Below are 23,223 nucleotides of genomic sequence, written 5' to 3'. Positions count from 1 at the left end.
TGGACAAACTTTCATTAAAAAATATATATATATTTTTTTAAAATTAAGAATTAATAGGTACGGTCACATCAATCCAATTTTATGAGAATAAGATCAAAATTGAGTAATTAATATTATTCATTCTAAATATTTGGAGTGTATAAGCGAGCGGATATTCAATCTATCTAGTAAAGTAATATGAAATCAATACATTTTCAAATAATTAGGGCTTTAAAAAATTAAAACAAATCCAAAACATTAAAAATCGACCCGAATTATTTTCAAAATCGTTTAAAATAGGCTATAATAGAAACCCAAATAATACCCGAGAGACTAAAGTACGCTGATTACCTAAAATGCGGATAGCAGATAATAACTGCAATAGCCATGCAAATGCAGTTAATAAAAACATGATATGGATGCGAATATTTAAAAGTGATATTTGCATTTTGTGAATGCAGTTACGAAGATTGCAAATAATTAACCGCATCCACATGCACACCCCTACCAAATATTAATATATATCTGATTTCACTTTCATATTATTGGGTTGATGAGATGCCCATCCATCCTCTATTATTATTAATTTTTAATAAAGACCGATCTAAGAGCTGATTATTATTTTCACTTCTACCCAAAAATATAAAAAGTATTATAGAAAATTAGTATTCGGCATTACAATTTGTAGTATAGACATGAAACCCGACAATTTTTATTTTTTTATTTTTTTTATTTTTTTTTTATTATTTTTTTTTCAATAACCAATCTTCTCCTTCATTACAAAGAAGGGAAATGGAAACTTCACTATAGTTGTTACCTCCCGCGTAACCGGCCTTAATGTTTTCACTTGAAACAAAGTAACGTGTTGAAGATTTAATAACCGGCCATAGTAAAGATTGCCAACAACCAATCTGGTCAATCTTTTCTCAACCACAGCGCAACAAACATACGAACGCACGCCAGGGGAGGGATTTTTTTTTTTTTTTTTTTTTTCAAAAATCAGTGAGCAGAAACAACCTTTGTTTTTGGAGAGCGGGAGACAACCCACGCCCACAGGACTCCATCGATGTCGCCATCTCACTCCTCACCTACACATCCGTGGTTCAGGGTTGTATTTGAATCGAGCTGAACTAAGCCGAGCCGATACTTATGCAGTAGGCTTGGTGAAAATTAGTCTAGGGTTGAACTCGGCTTGAGGTCGGTCTGAGCTTGGGACCCCTAATCGAAACAACTCGTTTTTCTTTCAGTGTGTTTGAGCTTGACTCGAACTCAATAGGCAAAACCCAAATAAACGAGCTCGTTTTATTTTATTTTTTATTTTTAAACAATTTTGGCACTTTTTTTATTTACACAATATAAGTGTTGATAAAATTCATTCATCAAACAATAAATTTAGGCAAATTTCATTAATAAGAAACTTCAAGTCTATATAAATATTAGGGGTGTCAAAAAATACCGAAAAATTGGAATTGGAACTGAAAAACCGAGAAACCAAGGATCCGGTTCCAGTTCCGGCTGGAACAAATCAAAAACTGAGTACCTCAGTTCTGGTACCCAGTTTTTGGTACCCGGTTTTTACCAGGTTACCGGGTACCGGGATAATATTACATATATTTTTATATTTTATATTTTTTTTTAGGTTTACTCCCTCTTCCTTCTTTTTTTCTTCTTCATTTCTCACACACGCCGTCACCCATTCCATTCTGCATCTGCCCTCTTTTCTAGTTTTCTCATTTTTCTCTTCCAAAACCCGGCCTCTCTCTCTGACTCTCTCTTTCTCACTTCCTCTCCCTCTCTCGTGACCTCCGTACAGATCTACCCCTTGAGCTGGTAGGAAGTTGGGGAAGGGAGATTTTTGACAGTGGAAGAGAAAGGTTGGTCTGTCTAACAAATGCTGACCCTTTTGGTTAGAACGTTTGGTTGGTCCTCCCCTGCCTCGTACACTTTCTACCTCTGATCCCTCTCATAGAGAACACAGAATCTACCAGTCAATCCAAACAAAATCCTATAACCCATCTTTCACCTTCTCATCATTGGGTGGTACACATTTTCATCATCCAAGATATGAACTACACGTGTCCATTTCTGCCTGGGAAAAACATGGGGGCGTGTATATATATAAGTCAGGCTGCAGAATAATGAAAAAGAATTCTCAATTTTGTCATACTTGAAGAGCTTTCTTTATTTAGTCTAGATTTCCATGACCCCATTTGATGATCACTGGGGGTATTCATAGAGCAATGCATTATTTGGAAAGAGCTCAAAGAAGATTTCCTGCAGGTATAGCGTAAGTCAATCTCAGCCTCACAACTTTTCCTTCTTAGCCTCTTCTTTTTCATGCTTTTAAAAACCGGTTTCTGGACTGGATAAAATCGGAACCGGCCAGTAACCGAGACCCCGGTTAACCGGGACCTAATTTCTAGTTTCGGTTGCCTAAAACCAAGAAGCGAGATATCCCGGTTCCGGTCCTCGGTTTTGGCCAAAATCCCAAAAACCAGACCGGATTGACAGGCTTAACAAATACTAACTTCAATCAAAGTTAGAGCTTGGAACTGAGAAATTTCACTGTTTAAATGAGCTTGTGCCAATCATAATTTTGTGAATTTTTTATTAATTTTGTTAATTATATTTGTTAACTCTATTTTTCTTTTTTTTATTATTTCTACATATTTTATGCCTCTTTAGACAAAGCGCGCGGTACAAGGAAGAATTAAGAAAAGCTACGAGCAAATAATAATATATGTAAACCTTCTCAATTATTGGATCAAAGAACATAATTTATCACACAAACAGTACTTCATCCAAAAGAGAAAACATACACACTTATAGTCTTATATACGTATACGTAAATTAATGGCCCAATTGCAGTTAAGTGACCCAAACTATTGCAATCAAACGGGGAAGTTATAATTGTCCGATAATCTTATTAAACTTGCTGTCATTGTACCTCTCGTCACTCTTCTCTTTGCTTCCTTTTCCATGGTTCTTTTAAATCTTTTCTGTTTTTGGTTGCTGAAACTTCAATTGGAGTTGTCCGTTGAAAAATGTAATTTTTGTATTTTATCTATTTTCTGATTTGAGGACGACTAAGATGTTTTAGTATATGGATCCGAGGAAAGTTTGGAAGCTATAAACTTATTTGGTCGCAGAAAATGAGAAACGAAGAGAAATTGCTTTAAAGTTATTTTTCTTTTACATGATTAAAATTTCATGTTTCTTAAGAAATTATCACCCACATTGTCTAAGAAATGAAATTTGGATTCATAACATGCCACCGTTTTAATATGTGTGTGGCATTTTTCAAGTGTTTCAACTTAAATTACATAATTTGAGAATCTACAATTTCTTTAAAATTGTAGAACATCATTAATTCCTTATCCTTATCATTGTCCTTATATATATAATTTCTTCAAAATTATTTAAAATAACCCAAAAAAAACACTCAAGTAAAACCTCAAACACCATCAATATACCCTAAGGCCCATACAAAAAGCCGTTATTAACCACCAGTTATATTGAAATCTATTACTACTAGCCGCCAATTATTTTATAATCGCCTAAGCGAAGTGGTTAGTGGTACTCTTCAGGAAGATTGAAATTGAACTCTTCTTTACACTCGAAACATGATCCAAACCCTACTTCTCTGCGTCCATCGCACTAGCAAGGTATGGGTGGCAAAAATGCTTAATCTTTGTGTTGAGAGAATATTGTGTCAAAAGATTCTTTTTTTAGAAAAGTTAACATACCTCCCTCAAATTGACAATGTTTTTTTTTTGAACTTTTAATTTGGAAAATGTCCTCCCCCAACCCAAACTACCAAAATATTGCCAATGTTCTAGGCCAACAAAAAGACAAAAATGACCATAAATTTTTATCTGAAAGACAAAAATACCCCTACAAATTCAAAAAAAAAAAAAAAAAACTAATTTTTTCTTTACAAAATGGAATCCTGAAATCCCAAAATCCACGTAAGGTTTTACATCAATTCCACCACAAACATCAATTGTTTGTTTTCTCCAGGGCTTGTTTTCTCTTATCAATCTCTTCTTTGGACCGTTTCGCCTTGTAATCGGTGATGGTGATCTTGCAACTTACACCAGTGGTCTCCTCCACAGCAGAAACATTCAAGATACCATTAACATCTATCTCAAACCATACTTTCATATTAGCGACACCCTTGGGTGCTGCAGGAATGGGGGAAAGCCTAAATTCTCCCAACCAGTTGTTATCCACAGCTCTCGCTCTCTCACCCTCGTAAATTGGAAACAAAACAGCAGTTTGGTTGTCATAGGAGGTGGTGTAGTTATTCTCCATCTTGGTGGGAATGACTGTATTCCTCGGAATCACAACAGACATCTCACCTCCGATTAACTCCACTCCAAGGGATAGAGGGTTGACATCCATGAGCACAATCTGTTGAACTTTCCTACTACCCTTACCAGCCATCTTTGCAGCTTGAATAGCGGCTCCATAAGCCACAGCTTCATCTGGGTTGATGCTCTTGTTAAGCTGCTTTCCATCAAACAAGTCCTGCAACAATTGCTGCACCTTGAGAATTCTAGAAGAACCACCAGTAAGAACGACATCATCTACTCCTCTCTTGTCCATCTTAGCATCACTCAGACATTTCTTCACAAGCTCAATAGACTTTCTAAACAAGTCCATATTAAGTTCCTCAAATCTTGCACGGGTAATAATTGAGTAGAAATCAATACCATTGTATAAAGAATCAACTTCAATGGTAGTCTCAGTTGCAGAAGAAAGAATCCTCTTTACTCTCTCACAAGCAGTTTTCAACCTCCTCAGAGCTCTAGGATTTCTACTAATGTCTTCCTTGTATTGTCTCTTAAATACTTCAACAAAGTGCTTTAACATCATGTTGTCAAAGTCCTCACCTCCGAGGTGAGTGTCTCCCGCGACAGCTTTCACTTTAAAAGTACCATCATTAATGGTAAGTAGTGAGACATCTGCAGTACCACCACCCAAATCGAATATCAACACATTTCTCTTATCAGTGCCCACATTTTCAAGACCGTAACCAATGGCAGCTGCCATTGGTTCACTGATTATCTGCATGACATTGAGTCCTGCAATGTCTCCAGCATCCTTTGTGGCCTTACGCTGTGAGTCATTGAAGTAAGCTGGGACAGTGACTACAGCATTTTTCACGGTTCTACCAAGGTAGGCCTCGGCAATGTAACGCATCTTTTCAAGGACCATGGCTGAGATTTCCTCGGCAGCAAAATGCTTCTCTTCACCCTTATAAGTTGCTACAATCATAGGCTTATTGGTAGAACCTTCAATGACCCTGAATGGCCAAAGCTTGATATCATTTTGAACTAAAGAATCTTTAAATCTTCTACCAATTAACCGCTTTGCATCTACAAAATAATAAATAAAATAATTTCACAAAGAGTAAAGCAGAAGAAGAAACAGATATCAATATTGACGAGTATATATATATATCAACCGGCATGTTAAGAATTACAAATAATATATATAACAATTACAAATACTAGTAGATGATGGGTTGCAACTTGCAAGTTTATTTTATTTGTTATTATTTTTAAAACAAACAATCATTCAAAAAAAGGGTGCATTTTTTTAATATTTCTTAAGAGATCACTCAAAATGATTTTCATGAATCTCTTTTAGCTATTGATCGAGTCTTGAATTAAAAATAGTCATCATGTCACATCCAGATTTATGACCAATCACCTTTTGCCGGATGTGTGATTTTTTTGTATTTTTTTTTAACTCAATTCAAAATTGTGAATATTGATAAAAAAAAAAATAAATAAAAAAAAAAAAAAAATTGAATTATGTTTGAATGGTTTAAAGAATATAAAATAAATTTATAAAAATACAATTAGAAAAAAAAAAAAAAACAAAATTAAAAAAAAATAATAAAAAAAATATTTGGGGTGGCCGGTCCCAACACCGATTTTGGGGTGGTTTAGCCACTCTCGAAACAAATAAAGTTGGCTAAGCGACTTTCGAAAACTGATGGGGGTGGCTGAACCACCCCCGAAAACTTATGGGAGTGGTCGAGCCCCTCAAACGCTTAGGGGGTGGTCTAATGATCTCTACCCTTAAATACATTTTTTTAAAAAAAAAAAATTCATTAATGATATTTTTTAGTTCGGTTGAAAATTATTTAGTTGAGTTGAGAAAATTTGATGTTAAATCAACAAAAATAAAACAAGAAAAGTTGGGAAAAATAGGCTAAAATCTGCTCCTTTCGGCCAACTTGAACATGTAGAAGGCACTGAGCATAAATGGGCGCCAGCCCTTGTCAAGCACGCGATACAAGGGAAATAGAATGAAAGAAAAAGGAATAAAGAGAGTAGGGGAGATTACCAAAGATAGAGTTAGTGGGGTTTCTGGCGATCTGGTCCTTGGCTGCTTCACCAACCAAGCGCTCTTTGTCAGTAAAGGCAACATGAGACGGCGTCGTCCTGTTGCCTTGATCATTCACTATGATCTCCACTCGATCATGCTGCCACACTGCCACGCATGAGTACGTCGTCCCCAGATCAATCCCTATCGCTGGCCACTCATCTCCTTCGCCGGCCATTCTCGACGTCTAGAAAATAACGAAAATGAAGAAGACTCTGAGTGAAAGGCACTGAATGGGTTCAGGATGGTCCTGAGCGAATACAATGGCTAATCACTTCATTTAAAGGAGTGCTGTTCTGACTTGTCAATGATGCATATTTTATTCATTATTATTTTAATAATTAACAATTACTGAATTTCTTATGATAATAGATGCCGTAAACATCCATGCATAATTTTCATTTATAGTCGACGGAAAAAAGTCTTCCTATAATAAAACATATATACATGAAGAAAATGAAAATATAGTATTAAACGTCTACATGCATATATTTATTCAACCAATCATACACCATTTAGTTAGTTAACAACAGTTGAAATCTATTCTCGGAAAAAAAGAAAAACAACAACAACAACAGTTGAAATCTGGTTGATATTCACAATCTCAGTAAGTTCATACTGCATATATAATTAATAAGTTTTCAATTTTCATGCATGCATGCTAGGCAAAATTCCTCTAAATACTCACTTAACATACAGGTGCATCTTTAGACAAGGCGATAATTAACAGGTACATGCATAACAATTTTAAATGAAATCATTATTTAAAAACGCATTTTTAGTTGAAGTAAAACAGAAAAATGGTCATTTAAAATGAAAGTTAAATGGTTTGCTCAAGTCATGCATGAATTGAAGATTATCTCGTTTATTTTATCTTCAAAGCTGGTGACATATTCATTTCATTTATTATTGTAAATTAACGATGGGTGCATAAGTATTTTAAATGTTTACCAAGAAACTTCGCAACGCTAAAGTGATCAACCATATAAATAACTAAACAACTCTTGTTTCAATATTCAAATAATTCAACTATCCAGAACTTTTATATCATATTATACACGATTCATTAAAGAAATCAGGAAAACTGAAGAGAGTAGGAAACCAGGAAAAACCAAATGAATACATACAAATTAGAATGTTTAAGGCCATACGCGCGTTTGATTTACAGAAAATACATAAATCATAATTGTATCCATAAATTGCGAAAGTACCAGATATATGAGCGAAGGATAAGAACAGGTTATGTAGCTAAAGAGATAAAGCTACTAAACTTCACCTGATTTTTTATTTTAATTTATATTTTATTTAAATATTATTTTTTAGTGGATTCGGCTTCTGTGTCGTTAAAAATTAAAGAACTTATGATCTGCTATAAAAACATGAACGGTGAAAATTGAATTAAAATAAATTTAAAGCATACACATCACATCATGTACATATACTTTTAAAATTACTATTTAATCAGAATTCGATAATGATCAATAATAAGTTCAATAGTAATTTTAAAAGTTACATCATTTTTAAAGTGACAAAAAAATATAGGAGCGCCTTCTAACATTACTCGCCACTTTGTCATGTTTGCAAGTAGAAATTGTACTTTGAGGAAATGATTTTAAATGAAATTATTATTCAAAGACGCATTTTTAGTTGAAATAAAATAGAAAAATGGTAATTTAAAATGAAAGTTATGGTTTGATCAAGTGAACATGAATTCAACTGAAATCTTGTTTATATTTTTCGTCAAAGCGTGTGACATTGATTTCATTATTGTAAACGGTACGTACGTACGTTTACCAAGAAACTTTATAACACTTATAAAATAACTCTTGTTCCATTAAAATAATTCAACTACGTACCCAGCTGAACTTTTATGGCCTGGGGGAACTGGGTGGCCGTGGGAACAAAAGCGCGTGGAGACGAAATGCTGGGGTTACTGCTGGGGGCTTGTGAATTGGAAATGAAATGGAAATTTTGTAGAATAGACATGCAACCGACTTTTTTTGTTTTTTTCTTCTTCTTTTTTTAATAATTTCCAACAATCAATTATCTTCTCCTTCATAACTAAAGAAAGTTGGGAACTTCAGTAGTTGTTTCCTCAATGTCGTGTTGAAGATTCAATATATATACGGGTAAGGAGTCAACTGCCAACATATATAAGAGCTTATCTAATACTAGATATTTTATTTATTAAAAAAAACATATATTTTAAAAAAAAATTACCTACTACATTTTTTAATATAAATTCTACAAAATTCTTTATTTTACTCTTTATTTTATTTAAATATTTTATTTTTTAGAACAACATATTTGTTGTAAAAAAAAATTGAATTACAAAAATTTTAAAGCATACGATCGATATTGGTTTTTTTTTTTTTAAAAAAAAAAATCGTGTTTTAAATTAATTAACTAACATATCCATTTAAATGGTGGTAAAACATTTCAAGTTTTAGATTAGCTTTAATTTCTTGAACGGTTCAACCCCTCTCTCTCCATGATTGTTCCTCATCATCTTCGCTTTTCCAAAAAAATTTCAGACGAGGAGGAGGATGTCCAAAGAGAAGGAATAAGAGGGTTGATGTTGTCAGATATTATATTAATTTATCACTTATTTTAAGAGCTTAAGCTGATAGAATTGAGTGAATTTAATTATTTAATTAATATATTAACACTCCTCCCTACGTGTATGCTACTCCGAACACACCTTCCTTAAATATGAAGTGCAAAATGCTTCATGCATGTGCATGCATGATACAATGAAATAATAAATTCTCAATGTTCATGCACACTAGGCAAAATGCTTGGTCATTCGTCCCTCTAAATACTCACATGTGCTACATATTGTCTCTTTATGTTAAATTACTAGTTGTCCCAAATGGTTAAGCTGATAAGAATAACAAATAAGTAAATTTAATCATTTAATTAGCACTCTCATGTGTGGGCTCAAACTCCCTTTTAATAGGTGTAATAGGTGAAGCCCAACACGTGAAATATTTTGATTTAAATGAGGACAAATGACGGAGTAAAGGTTCAAACTCATAACCTTTAATTCTTATACCATGTTAAATTATCAGTTATCTCAAAAGTTTAAACTGATAGGAATAAGTAAATTTAATCATTTAATCAACACTTTAACAAGACAAAGCCATACAAGAAAGAATCAAGAACAGCCACGTGCATATAATAATATTAAACCTTCTCAATTATTGGATTAAAGACCATAATTTATCAACACAATTAATTAAACAGCTTCATCCAAAAGAGAAAAATGAAAATAAAAAATAAAAAATAAAAATACACGTACTTATTTACACAAACTTTATGTCCTGCATGCATAAAATAAATCAGTTTGAAAGCAAAGCTTGGATAAGGGTCGCAATCAGAGTAGTTGGATCCCCAAAGATGGCTGAAATAATGAGCTTGAGAGCCACTTTTGCCATTTTCCAATACTTGCTAACATTCATTCTGCTTGAGCTTTCTCCTGTTTGCTGTACTATATCTTGGTTTGGAACCGTAATCTGCCACGCTGTGTTATTTCCATCAAAATAACCCCTCCTCCAATTTTCAAGGACTAAGTCCTTGACACATGTCACGTGGTAGGAGTATTGGCCACAATCCGATTCATAGGACCAGCCTCTGAATCCCCTCGAGACTTCTTTACTTCCACATTTTAGGCACTTTGTTGAGACCTTTTTCCTAAGGTGTAGTGTCACCCCATCACCAATTAAGGTACGTTGAAGCTTCATGCAACACGGGTGAAGGTCGTGTGCTTTCTCGTGCAAGCATTGGTACACAAACCCTAGCACATCTTTCCCACACGCATCACAGTATCTAGCCCTAAATCCAGGTGCGTTTTCATAGAACCTGAAGTTGCACTTACGGAAAAAGGGGTGGAAAGCGGAGGATTGAGGCATTGCGCACTCCTCGTGAAGATTGAAATTGCACTCGTCGCACTTGAAACATGGCCCAAACCCCATTTCTTTGCATCCATTGCATTGGTAAGGTTCTTGTGCAGATTCAAGTACCAAAACGTGTGGGTGACTCAAATGCTCAAACTTCGTATACTTCGGCATATCTATCCTTGTTGAGATGACTCTGTCAAAAGATTCTTGCTTTCGTGCTTACGTACGTACTGTGCTAATTTCCTGCCCATAACAAGTTGCTTAATTAATAAGGCTTTGGAGTTTGAACTTATCAAAGACATATTATGCCCAGCCAATTAATTAAAAAAATAAATCAAAGAGCTAGGCAAGAGTTATATAATATAAGAATCTTATCATTATATATATTATATATACTTGATCAACATAACAAGTAATAGTTTTATTATGAAACATGTAAATTCAGATAATTTAGATAATATACATTATTTTTACATACCTTAACATATACAAACCAAAATAAATAAATAAATAAATATAGCAACCGAGCAACAAAAATAAAAACTAAAAACGTACGTAAAAGACCACAACAAAAAAAAAAAAAAAAAAAAAAAAAACCATTTCCAAAAATATACAACAATACAACACAGAAATGTAGAAATAAAAACCATTCAAAGAAATTATAAATGAATATTAATCTTATCCACTTTAGGTAGAAATTTTACATAAAATTAATATATGGAACCATAAAATAATAAAAATAGAAAAAAGCTAAAAGAAATAAGAAATAAGAAATAAAAAAGAAAACCTTTTTTTTCTCGTACGGTAGAGAAACAAAAGTCGTAGCGGTGAGACAATCCCCAACTTGTTCTTATGAGGGAAAGAAACTGATGAGTTTGAACTAAAGCGTAGTAGCATGGTGATGGAGCAGCTGATTTTATACTGGCTATTACATAATTATTGATAGTTGAAGAGGAACTGCAAAATAATAATAATAATAAAAATAATAGAAATTAAAATTAATTCTGATGCAAAACATAAACATAAACAAGACGTACGACATAAATAAAAATAATTAATTGTGATGCAATTGCAAAACATAAACAAGACATATATAATTAATAAGAGAACATAAATCGAAATTATCTGACATTCAAGAGAAGATTAATTACAAACCTGGACGATTTCAAGGGCAAAAGAGATGTGTACGGCTTGTGACTTGGAAATGTAATGAACCCTTTGCAGGTATTTATAGAAAATACAGGCAACCGACTTTTTTTTATTCTTTATTTTTTTATTTATTAATTTCCAACGACCAATCTTCTGCTTGATTGCTAAGAAAGTGATGAACTGGAAATATATATTAAAATTAATAAAAAGAAATTCACCAGTTGTTTCCTAAATGTTGACATTAATTGAGATTATCATGTCCGATCCCGCGTAACCGACCTAAGTGTACAAAGGTTTTCGATTGGAACAAGTAAACTGTTTGAAAATTTAATATACAGGCAAGGAATCAATGCACCGTTCTACTTGATTTAACAAAAAATCATAACGTAGGGATATGATCTAACTTTTTAAAGCTCGAAGGACATTAAAAATGGGGTAGTATATATTTTGAGGTTTCCCATTTCTTTTACTATGTGTTTGCAAGCAAGCAACCCAACTGGAAAGAATGAACGGCTAGATCATAGAAACACTTGGAAAAGTAATTACCAAATCTGTTTTTATAATTTACTTAATTAATTGGGTGCCATATGTATGTTTAAACATTATTGAAGCAAATAAAAGATCCTTCTGAATAGAAAATAAATAAATAAAAGATCCTTCTCGAATTAATTATCTGCTGCATCACCTATTAAACAATTGCTTACATCAACACTATGACGTTTCTTCTGCTTTCTTAAGCGCGTGATTGAAAGATAAACAATTCTTTTTTTTCAAATATGACGGCTCACAAGCTCCCCGTTATCTTCAACATTGACCAACAAATTAGATAGAAAAATTTCCTTGTGATCCAAGTTTGATTGACAGCCTAAAATGCATATTCTTTGTGTTAGTTCTTGTATTGGCTTAATTTAGTTTTAAAATGTAAATGTTACTGTTTATGGGCTCAACACTGATATAGAATGTTCAGAATCAATCTCCACCGTTCATAATGTAGATTCATTTGTCATGAATGCCCTTACAAATTTTCAGCTCAATCGGACCACAAACGCCCATCAATCGGAGTTGTTGATCAAGACTGGATAGCATTTCCAGAATGCTGTTTTTTCCCACTGTAGGCCATGTCCAGACACGGTGCTAGGCTGTCCTGATTTCAACTAATCAGGAACGAGCAACGAAAGTTATGGCAGATTGCGTGACAACTGGAGTGATTGATGGAATGTGGCAAAACCAGCAGAAGCTTTGGGCAAAGCGTGGCGGTGGACTTGATCACCAAGATTAGGGCTGGGTATCGATCGGTTTGGACCGGTTAATGGGCTTATCGGTCGGTTAACCAAATCCTAACCGATTTCCGACCGATAAGAAGTGTTAACCGAAAATTATCGGTCATGTCGGTAATCGGTTAACCGGTCGGTTAAATCGGTTTGGGCTTTTGTGGGCTTTTTATTGGGCTTTTACTGGTTGCTAATTGGACCAAAAATTAATTGTTTTGGAGGTCCAAATACGTTTTGTTAGGCTAAAGCCTAAAATAGCTTATTAAAAATTAGTTATTTTAGAGTATATTTTTTGCTAAAATAGCTTATTGAAGCTTTTTTTTTTTTTTCTTTTTTTTATATATTGATCCACTACAATAATAAATATAAAATTCTAAAAAATTAAAAATTAAAATAGCTTATCGGTCATATCAGTTTTTCAATAAAAAAATTTTTAACTGACCGATAAGCTTATCAGTATAAAATTTTTAACCGATTACCGACTGATAACTATCGGTTACGGTTAATATCGGTTCAGTTAAAGTCGATAATCGGTTAATCTGCTCACCCCTAACCAAGATCATCGGACGGAATGTGATAAAACGTTAAGGATGTTGAAGGCCACAAGAAAGTAGCTCTGATACCATGTTGAAATAATGATGATGTGGTAATAATAGCGGAAGCAATATAGAAAATAACACAAAGAACTTTACAAGTGGTTCAGTGTTAAACACTTACGTCCACCACTTAAAATACCCCTAAGGGCTACATTGTGCTCATTAACTTAATTTTTCCAACAATACAAAGGTCCATATTTATAGGGTAGTGATGCTCTTAGGGTTTCACTCAAACTTCCCCCTCCATTTGAGTGTGCCGCTGATCTCCTCCCCGTGCTTCGCCGCCCGCCATCCTCTGCTGGGCCTTTTCCTGCGCCCCCACTGCGATCAGCTTCCAATGCCCCTTCCATTTTCGGTTTCCAACGAGCGCGCGATCGGCTCTTCTTTCCGGCTGCTGTCATCCTCTTGGTGTGCTTTTTATATTGTTTATTTCCCTATAATTTTGTCTGGCTTTCATTTTTTTGTTCTTTCTATTTTGTTTTGTTTCCCTGTAATCGTTTTTATTTTTGCTTGTAATAATGCTTGGTTCTCTCTCTCGATCTACCCGCCTAATGCCCTTCAGGTATGTTGCTTTGGTCCAGACCTTTGGGTTGTAGATGTGAATGTTATCCTGGCTTTCGGGTTGAGAAGGATGTTGGGGTTTTTTGCCCTCTGTGCCGAGGAATAAGAACTACCTATGCATTTGTTTGAATCTGTTTGGCGCAGATCTGCTGTTTAATTTAAAAATTAGTCATAGGTTAGCGGATTTTGTTTGAGTCTAAAATGTAATACGTCATCTTTGATGCTTGTAACCTTATAGCTTCTGCTATGGTTGCTTCAGAGCTACTTTTGCTCTGTGTTATTTGAGCTTTATGCCCGTTTATCAATGAATGAAACTGAACTGATTCATTTTAAAAATAAAACAAAACAAAACAAAAATGACCATAAATTTTTGTCCAAAAGACAAAAATACCCCTATCAATTCCACCAAAAAAAAAAAAAACCTAATTTTTTTCTTTGCAAATGGAATCCTGAAAATCCAGGTAAGGTTTTAGATCAATTGCACCACAAACATCAATTGTTTGTTTTCTCCTATCAATCTCTTCTTTGGACCGTTTCGCCTTGTAATCGATGATGGTGATCTTGCAACTTACACAAGTGGTCTCCTCCACAGCAAAAACATTCAAGATACCGTTAACATCTATCTCAAACCATACTTTCATATTAGCGGCACCTTTGGGTGCTGCAAGAATGGGGGAAAGCCTAAATTCTCCCAACCAGTTGTTATCCATAGTTCTCGCTCTCTCACCCTCGTAAATCGGAAACAAAACAGAAGTTTGGTTGTCATAGGAGGTGGTGTAGTTATTCTCCATCTTGGTGGGAATGATAGTATTCCTCGGAATCATAACAGACATCTCACCTCCGATTAACTCCACCCCAAGGGATAGAGGGTTGACATCCATGAGCACAATCTGTTGAACTTTCCTATTACCCTTACCAGCCATCTTTGCAGCTTGAAGAGCAGCTCCATAAACCACAGCTTCATCTGGGTTGATGCTCTTGTTAAGCTGCTTTCCATCAAACAAGTCTTGCAACAGCTGTTGCACCTTGAGAATTGTAGAAGAACCACCAATAAGAACGACATCATCTACTCCTCTCTTGTCCATCTTAGCATCACTCAGACATTTCTTCACAAGATCAACAAACTTTCTAAACAGGTCCATATTAAGTTCCTCAAATCTTGCACTGGTAATAATAGAGTAGAAATCAATACCATTATATAAAGAATCAACTTCAATGGTAGTCTCAGCTGCAAAAGAAATAATCCTCTTACTCTTTCACAAGCAGTTTTCAATCTCCTCAGAGCTCTGGCATTTTCACTAAAGTTTTCCTTGTGTTGTCTCTTAAATATTTCAACAAAGTGCTTTAACATTCTATTGTCAAAGTCCTCACCTCCAAGGTGAGTGTCTCTAGTAACAACCTTCACTTTAAAAGTACCCGCATTAATGATAAGTAGTGAGAGATCTGCAGTACCACCACCCAAATCAAATATCAACGCATATCAGTGCCCACATTTTCAAGTCTGTAAGCAATGGTGGCTGCCATTGGTTCACTGATTATCTGCATGACATTGAGTCCTGCAATGTCTCCAGCATCATGCCACGTCCAGATTTATGACCAATCACCTTTCACCCTTGGTGGATGTGTGATTTATTTATTTATTCTTATTCTTTCTTATACCTCTTTTTTTTTTATTAAATTGTGATTTTAAAAATCACCTCATTTTTTTAGGGAAACAAGAGTGATACAAAATGGACTTTTAGAATTACTCATTTATCACACCTCTATGTAATTATATATAAACTCATGATTTAATTTGGTTGATGAATAAAGTAAGCAAATTAATCACAAACTTTGTGTTTAAAAAAATATTTGAAGTTTTTTTAAAATTTAAAAGGTTTTTAGATTCTCTCAAAATTTAATATCTAGATTCCCTTAATACCTAAAATCTATCTCATCAAGTATTCACGTAATAATAATCCCCTTGGGGCTTGGGATTATTGCTAGCTGATGCTTGTGAATTGGAAATGAAATGGAAATTTTGTAGTATGGGCATGCATGCAACCGACTTTTCTTCTTTTTCTTTTTCTTTTTCTTTTTTTTATTTTATTTTTTTATTGTAATAATTCCCAACAATCAATTATTTCCTCCTTCATAACTAAAGAAAGTTGGGAACTTCGGTGGTTGTTTCCTCAATGTTACCTTGAGATTATCACGTCCCGCGTACGTAACCGGCCTTAGCGAAGGTTCTCGCTTGGAAAACGTGTTGAAGATTCAACGTAACAATGGTAAGGAGTCGATGCTAATTTTATCTATTAAAAAAAAAACATAAATATTTTTAAAATATTGTTTAAAACATCTAGTCATGAATTCAACTGAAATCTTGTTTATATTTCTCTTCAAAGCTTGTGACATTTTTCTTTCATTATTGTACGTAACCGATACGTTTACGAAGAAACTTCATAACACTAAAACAACTCTTGTTCCATTAACTTATAAAAAATAAAAAATAAAAATAAATAAACCTCTTGTTCCATTAAAATACGTACCCAGCTGAACTTTTATGGCCTGGGGGAACTGGGTGCACGTGGCCGGCCATGGGAACAAAAGCGCGTGGAGACGAAATGGCCGGGAAACCTGTGTCGATCGGAGACGTGAGGGCTGGGGTTACTGCTGGGGCTAATTGTGAATTGGAAATGAAATGGAAATTTTGTAGAATAGACATGCAACCGACTTTTTTTGTTTTTTTCTTCTTCTTTTTTTAATAATTTCCAACAATCAATTATCTTCTCCTTCATAACTAAAGAAAGTTGGGAACTTCAGTAGTTGTTTCCTCAATGTAGTGTTGAAGATTCAATATACGGGTAAGGAATCAACTGCGCGCCAAAATAAGAGCTTATCTAATACTAGATATTTTATCTATTCAAGAAAACATTTTAAAAAAAAAAAAAAAAAAAAAAAAATTACCTACTACATTTTTTAATACAAATTCTACAAAATTCTTTATTTTACTCTTTATTTTATTTAAATATTTTTTTTTTAAGAACAACATATTTGTTGTAAAAAAATTGAATTACAAAAATTTTAAAGCATACGATATATATTGCTTATTTTTTCCTTTTTTTTAAAAAAAAAAAAATCGTGTTTTAAATTAATTAACTAACATATCCATTTAAATGGTGGTAAAACATTTCAAGTTTTAGATTAGCTTTCTTCAACAGTTCAACCCCTCTCTCTCTCTCTCTCTCTCCATGATTATTCCTCATCATCTTCGCTTTTCCAAAAATTTTCCAAAGAGAAGGAATAAGAGGGTACGATTGAGGTTATCAGATATTATATTAATTTTATCACTTATTTCAAGAGTTTAAGCTAATAAAACTGAGTGAATTTAATTATTTAGTTAATATCTTAATACTCCTCCTTATGTGTGGGCTACTCCGAACAAGCCTTCCTTAAATATGAAGTGCAAAGTGCTTCATGCATGTGCATGATACAATGAAATAATAAATTCTCAATGTTCATGCAAGCTAGGCAAAATGCTTAGTCATTCGTCCCTCTAAATACTCGTATGTGCTACATATTTTGTCTCTTTATGTTAAATTACTAGTTGTCCCAAAAACTTAAGCTGATAGGAATAAATAAATTTAATTATTTAATCAGCATCCTCATGTGTAGGCTCAAACTCCCTTAAACTCCTTTTGAATAGGTGTAATAGGTGAGGTCTAACACGTGAAATATTTTGATTTAAATGAAGACAAATGACGGAGTCAAGGTTCAAACTCATGACCTTTAATTCTGATACTACGTTAAATTACTAGTTGTCCCAAAAACTTAAACTGATAGGAAGAGATAAATTTAATCATTTAATTAATACTTTAACAAGACAAAGCCATACAATAAAGAATCAAGAACAGCTGCATAATATTAAACCTTCTTAACTATTGGATTAAAGACCATAATTTATCAACACAAACAGCACTTCATCCAAAAGAGAAAATAAAAAATAAAAAAATACACACGTACGTATATACACAAACTTTATGTCCTGCATGCATAAAATAAATCAGTTTGAAAGCCAAGATTGGATAAAAGTGGCAATCAGAGTAGTTGGATCCCCAAAGATGGCTGAAATAATGAGCTCGAGAGCCACTTTTGCCATTTCCCAATACTTGCTAGCATTCATTGTGCTTGAGCTTCCTCCTGCTTGTTGTACACTGTCTTGGTTTGGAACGGTAATCTGCAACGCTGTGTTATTTCCATCAAAATAACCCCTCCTCCAATTTTCAAGGACTAAGTCCTTGACACATGCCACGTGATAGCAATATCGACCACAATCCGATTCATAGGACCAGCCCTTGAAATTCCTTGATGCTTCTTTACATCCACATTTTAGGCACTTTGTTGCGACATTGTCCTTAAGGTGTAGCTTCACCCCATCACCAATTAAGGTAGTTGAAGCTTCATGCAACACGGGTGAAGGTCGTGTGCTTTCTCGTGCAAGCATTGGTACACAAACCCTAGCACATCTTTCCCACACGCATCACAGTATCTAGCCCTAAATCCAGGTGCGTTTTCATAGAACTTGAAGTTGCACTTACGGAAAAATGGGTGGAAAGCGGAGGATTGAGGCATTGTGCACTCCTCGTGAAGATTGAAATTGCACTCGTCGCACTTGAAACATGGCCCAAACCCCATTTCTTTGCATCCATCGCATTGGTAAGGTTCTTGTGCAGATTCAAGTACCAAAATGTGTGGGTGGCTCAAATGCTTAAACTTCGTATACATCGGCATATCTTTCCTTGTTGAGATGACTGTCAAAATTCTTGCTTTCTTAGTGTGCTAATTTCCTGCGCATAACAAGTTGCTTAATTAATAAGGTTTTGGAGTTTGAACTTATCAAAGACATATTGCCCAGCCAATTAAAAAAAATAAATCAAAGAGCTAGGCAAGAGTTATATAATATAAGAATCTTATCATTATAGCATACTTGATCAACATAACAAGTAATAGTTTTATAAATTATGAAACATGTAAATTCAGATAATTTAGATAATATACATTATTTTTACATACCTTAACATATACAAACCAAAATAAAAAATAAATAAATATAGCAACCGAGCAACAAAAATAAAAACTAAGAACGTACGTAAAAGACCACAAAAAAAAAAAAAAAAAAAAGGTTTCCAAAAATATACAACAATACAACACAGAAATGTAGAAATAAAACCTTTCAAAGAAATAATAAAATAGTAAAAAGCTAAAAATAAAAAATAAAATAAGAAAAAAAGAAAACCTTTTTTTCTGGTACGGTAGAGAAACAAAAGTCGTAGCGGTGAGACAATCCCCATATAATTATTGATAGCTGAAGATCGAGGAACTGCAAAATAATAGAAATTAAAATTAATTCTGATCGATGCAAAACATAAACATAAACAAGACGTACATAAATAAAAATAATTAATTGTGATGCAGTTGCAAAACATCAACAAGACATATATAATTAATAAGAGAACATAAATCGAAATTATCTGACATTCAAGAGAAGATTAACTACAAACCTGGACGATTTCTAGGGCAAAAGAGATGCGTACGCCTTCTGACTTGGAAATGTAATGAACCCTTTGCAGGTATTTATAGAAAATACAGGCAACCGACTTATTTTTATTTTTTATTATTTTTTTTATTAACTTCCAATGGCCAATCTTCTGCTTAATTGCTAAGAAAGTGATGAATTGGAAATATATATTAAAATTAATAAAAAGAAATTCACCAGTTGTTTCCTAAATGTTGACATTAATTGATCAGATTATCATGTCCCGCGTAACCAACCAAATTAAGGGTACGAAGGTTTTCGATTGGAACAAGTAAACTGTGTGAAAATTGAATATACAGGCAAGGAATCAACGCAGCCACCACCAAATAAGCTCATTGACTGATTCATATTACATTACATTCCCCAATTTTATTAAGTCCATACCAAAAAATGGCACTTTTTGGCTAATTAAGCTCTTGTACTGGCCTCCACAACCACACGTTTCTCTCCAAGATACCTCTAAATTTTACCCTATGCACACATAATGCCCCCATCGTGTGGAAAATATCCTCCAAACAGACTGGGTGCGAATTTGCTAATCTCTTAATAGTTATTTCAAATATTTAATTAAAATAAAAAGTGAATACTTTTATTTAAATCACTAATTATCAGAAAAGTTAGACGTAGTATTTCTAAAGGTATTTGAAGATAGTGGTAGGTAGTGGCGGCTTGAAATCAGTGGCGGAGCCACGTGGCACTCCCAAGGATTTAATTTTTTCTTTTTTTTTTTTTTTACCCACAAAAAAGAAAAAAAAAATTTATTTTTACAATTTTACCTACACATTACCCAAGAGCAACCCTTCTCCCGCACCCCATTTAACCCACGGCAATTTAACCCACAACAACCCTTCTCCCGCACCCAAAAAAAAAAAAAAAAAAAATCTCTAAGATGCTCTCTCTCAAACTCTCTCTAGTCTCTTCGTAAAGTGCAGTTCTAGACATTTTTTTTTTTTTATTTGTGTTTCTGTCTTTTTGATATAATGTCGATATGTTACATTTCTAATATATCAATTTGAGCACATATTTATGAACTTTTAATGATTTTTTTTTTGATGCATATATTGTGTGAATTACCAAATTTTTAGGGTAGAGAAAATTTTTAAGACGTCAAAAAAATTTTCGCAGCACCTCCAATTTAAAATGGCTGGCTCCGCCACTGCTTCAAATACAAATGGTTGCTAATCAACCGGGAAATGGAGTAATTATTTGAAAAAATTAAGTATAGTCAACCACATAAATATTTGATTATTTTGAAAATAGAGGTGAAACTTCAACTCTAAAAGGATCGTGTGGGCATATTCTATATATGTTGTGCCAGCAAAAGCACGAAGGCGGCAACAGCCGATAGTGCGGTCGGTGCACGTGGGTTCATAATACAACTGTAGTCGAGCCGGCTTGGGCCCCATTTCGGTGCACGTGGGTTCATAATACAACTGTAGCCGAGCCGGCCGAGCCGGCTTGGGCCCCATTTATGAGTTTAAACATGATTGGTGGATATTTGTTGCAATGCATAGGTGCTGCCCCTGCTGTTTTGTTTCTTATTAATTTATAAAATAATTTGTTGTAAACTAACTCAGTATCCTAATAGAACTCTATAGTTAAGATTGAAAGGTCTGATATGTTTAATAATGGGATCCGGCTTACGTGCTGTTATTTTAATAACAGCATGTATGCTGTAGTTGAATCAACGGTCAAGATTGAATTTTAAAGTTGATTTACTTTTAGAAGCATTTAATAGGAGAGAGAAAATAAAAAGAGATTTTAAAAAATTCAATCTTGACCGTTGATTAAACTACAGCATACATGCTGTTATTTTAATAACAGTATGTAAGCCAAATCCTGAGTTACAACAAGTAGAAAGAAAATCTGGAGAGTAAAATCTTTGTCATTATCCAAAGAGGGAGAAGAATATTCCACGCGATCGATGCTTCCAGAATATATAAATTTTGTTCAAAACTTGAAATCTGGAACATTAATTTTTTTTTTTTCCCGTATATCCAATTTTTTTTTTTTTAAAAAAAAAAAAGACCCTTTATTTCTTCGGCTTTACTTACTTTCCAAATTTGGGCCAACTTTTACCTTATATTTTTAATTTAAAAAATAACAAAATTAAAAATTAAAAAAGTTTCTGAAGCAATAATTTTTATTTTTATTATTCTTTTTTTTTTGGTATTTTTTAAAAAATAAAAACTATATTTTGCTTCAGAAACTTTTTTCTTATTTTTTAATTTTAAAAATTAAAAATTAAAAAAGTTTTTGAAGCAATAATTTTTATTTTTGAAAATTGGTCATTATTATGAAGAAAAATGACCAAAATAAAAATTATTGCTTCCAAAAAAAATTTTAATTTTTAATTTTGGTATTTTTTAAAATTAAAAAATAGAAAAAAAAAAAGTTGACCTAAAATTGGCCCCAATTGGGACCGTATCATTCCTCTTAAACATTATTGAAGCAAATAAAAGATCCTTCTGAATAGAAAAATAAATAAATAAAAGATCCTTCCCGAATTAATTGTCTGCTGCATCACCTATTAAACAATTGCTTACATCAACACTATGACGTTTCTTCTGCTCTCTTAAGCGCGTGATTGAAAGATAAACAATTCTTTTTTATCAAATTTGACGGCTCACAAGCTCCCTGTTATCTTCAACATTGACCAACAAATTAGATAGAAAAGTTTCCTTGTGATCCAAGTTTGATTGACACCCTAAAATGCATATTCTTTGGACCTTAATTAATCCCAGTTTCATTGTCCAGATACATATATATCTTTGCAAATGGGATTGCAGATTAACATAATTAAGTCAAGCTTGTCACCGATTAATCTTAAAAATGCACATCCAGATTTACCAATCACCTTTCAAATCCTCATCTTCTACCGATTTTCGAGTTTTGAGTAAAATCATGTATCTCAAATGAGTTTTGAAAAACCATGAGACTTCTAATTGCATCAATTAAAATCCTAAACCTTCATATCTACTGCAATATGATAGGAACCCACGATAAATTAAACAGAAATATGTAGATAATTGATAGATGATGAACTCCACTTAAGGGTTGAAGACTGTTGGGTCGTGAATCAGCTGGGTTGGGCCCAGTACCAAAGTCTGCCGGCCCATTCCCAGAGCTCGGTCATTTTACTGTTCAAATAAACTCATGTTCGGCAAACTTTGGCTTATCTGAATTTATATTATTAACACTCGGTTAGCGAAATCTGAGGCAGGTACCGAATGTTACCCTCAGGAATGTTAGATATATCTGTATAAACATCTTATTTCTATTCCTCAATACATTGTTGACACGTGGACTCTCGGTAAGTCCACAGTGTTAGATGAACAGGTGCAACCCGATGCCTATAAAAGGGGGGTCCCCTTTCACTATTTCGGTAATTCCTTTTTCCCTCCAAAAACTGAATATATTGCATCTCATCCATAATCTTCAAGGTTATTTTCTTCTTAAAACACTATGACTAACTTAGGCATCGGAGCTTTCCCCGGCCGGACAACGCCGGCAGCTTTGATCCTTTCTCTTTGTTTTTCATATCCAACAGATCCCTCAGTTGCCAGTCTATCCATAGGGCTCAGTCCACGTCATCATTCGAAAACCTGCTCAAACAAAGACAAACTACAAATACACAAGTCATATTACAAATTCAATACCCCAACCAATCTCTAGACTCTTGGTTTATATTAGGCTTAATTACAACCCACTACTCACAACACATTTAGTAACCACCCATAATACACACTAGCCCATAACACATAACTACCCACTGACATAACATAACAACTGAA

General features: G+C 33.8%; 2 protein-coding genes and 2 pseudogenes across 2 annotated transcripts; all 4 read right to left on the bottom strand.

The window, feature by feature from the left end:
* Positions 1–3,978: 3,978 nt before the first annotated feature.
* Positions 3,979–6,557, bottom strand: LOC132188092 (heat shock cognate 70 kDa protein pseudogene; annotated as a pseudogene).
* A 3,133-nt stretch (positions 6,558–9,690) lies between these two features.
* Positions 9,691–10,448, bottom strand: LOC132188091 (protein VACUOLELESS GAMETOPHYTES-like). Its single transcript, XM_059602501.2, has one exon. The coding sequence runs from the start codon at positions 10,446–10,448 to the stop codon at positions 9,720–9,722; it is 729 nt and encodes a 242-aa protein (XP_059458484.2). The 3' UTR covers positions 9,691–9,719.
* A 3,828-nt stretch (positions 10,449–14,276) lies between these two features.
* LOC148585133 (heat shock cognate 70 kDa protein-like) lies at positions 14,277–15,423 on the bottom strand. Its single transcript, XM_088517707.1, has one exon. It carries the CDS (start codon positions 14,994–14,996, stop codon positions 14,277–14,279), a length of 720 nt encoding a protein of 239 aa, XP_088373833.1. The 5' UTR covers positions 14,997–15,423.
* Positions 15,424–17,870: 2,447 nt separating this feature from the next.
* LOC148585132 (uncharacterized) lies at positions 17,871–18,624 on the bottom strand (annotated as a pseudogene).
* Between the last annotated feature and the right edge of the window lie 4,599 nt (positions 18,625–23,223).

The sequence above is a fragment of the Corylus avellana genome, chromosome 6, assembly GCF_965113065.1.
Source record: "Corylus avellana chromosome 6, dhCorAvel1.hap1.2, whole genome shotgun sequence".
Taxonomy (NCBI): domain Eukaryota; kingdom Viridiplantae; phylum Streptophyta; class Magnoliopsida; order Fagales; family Betulaceae; genus Corylus; species Corylus avellana.
The sequence above is the reverse complement of the archived record's forward strand: the minus strand, read 5'-3'. Positions and strand labels throughout refer to the sequence as shown.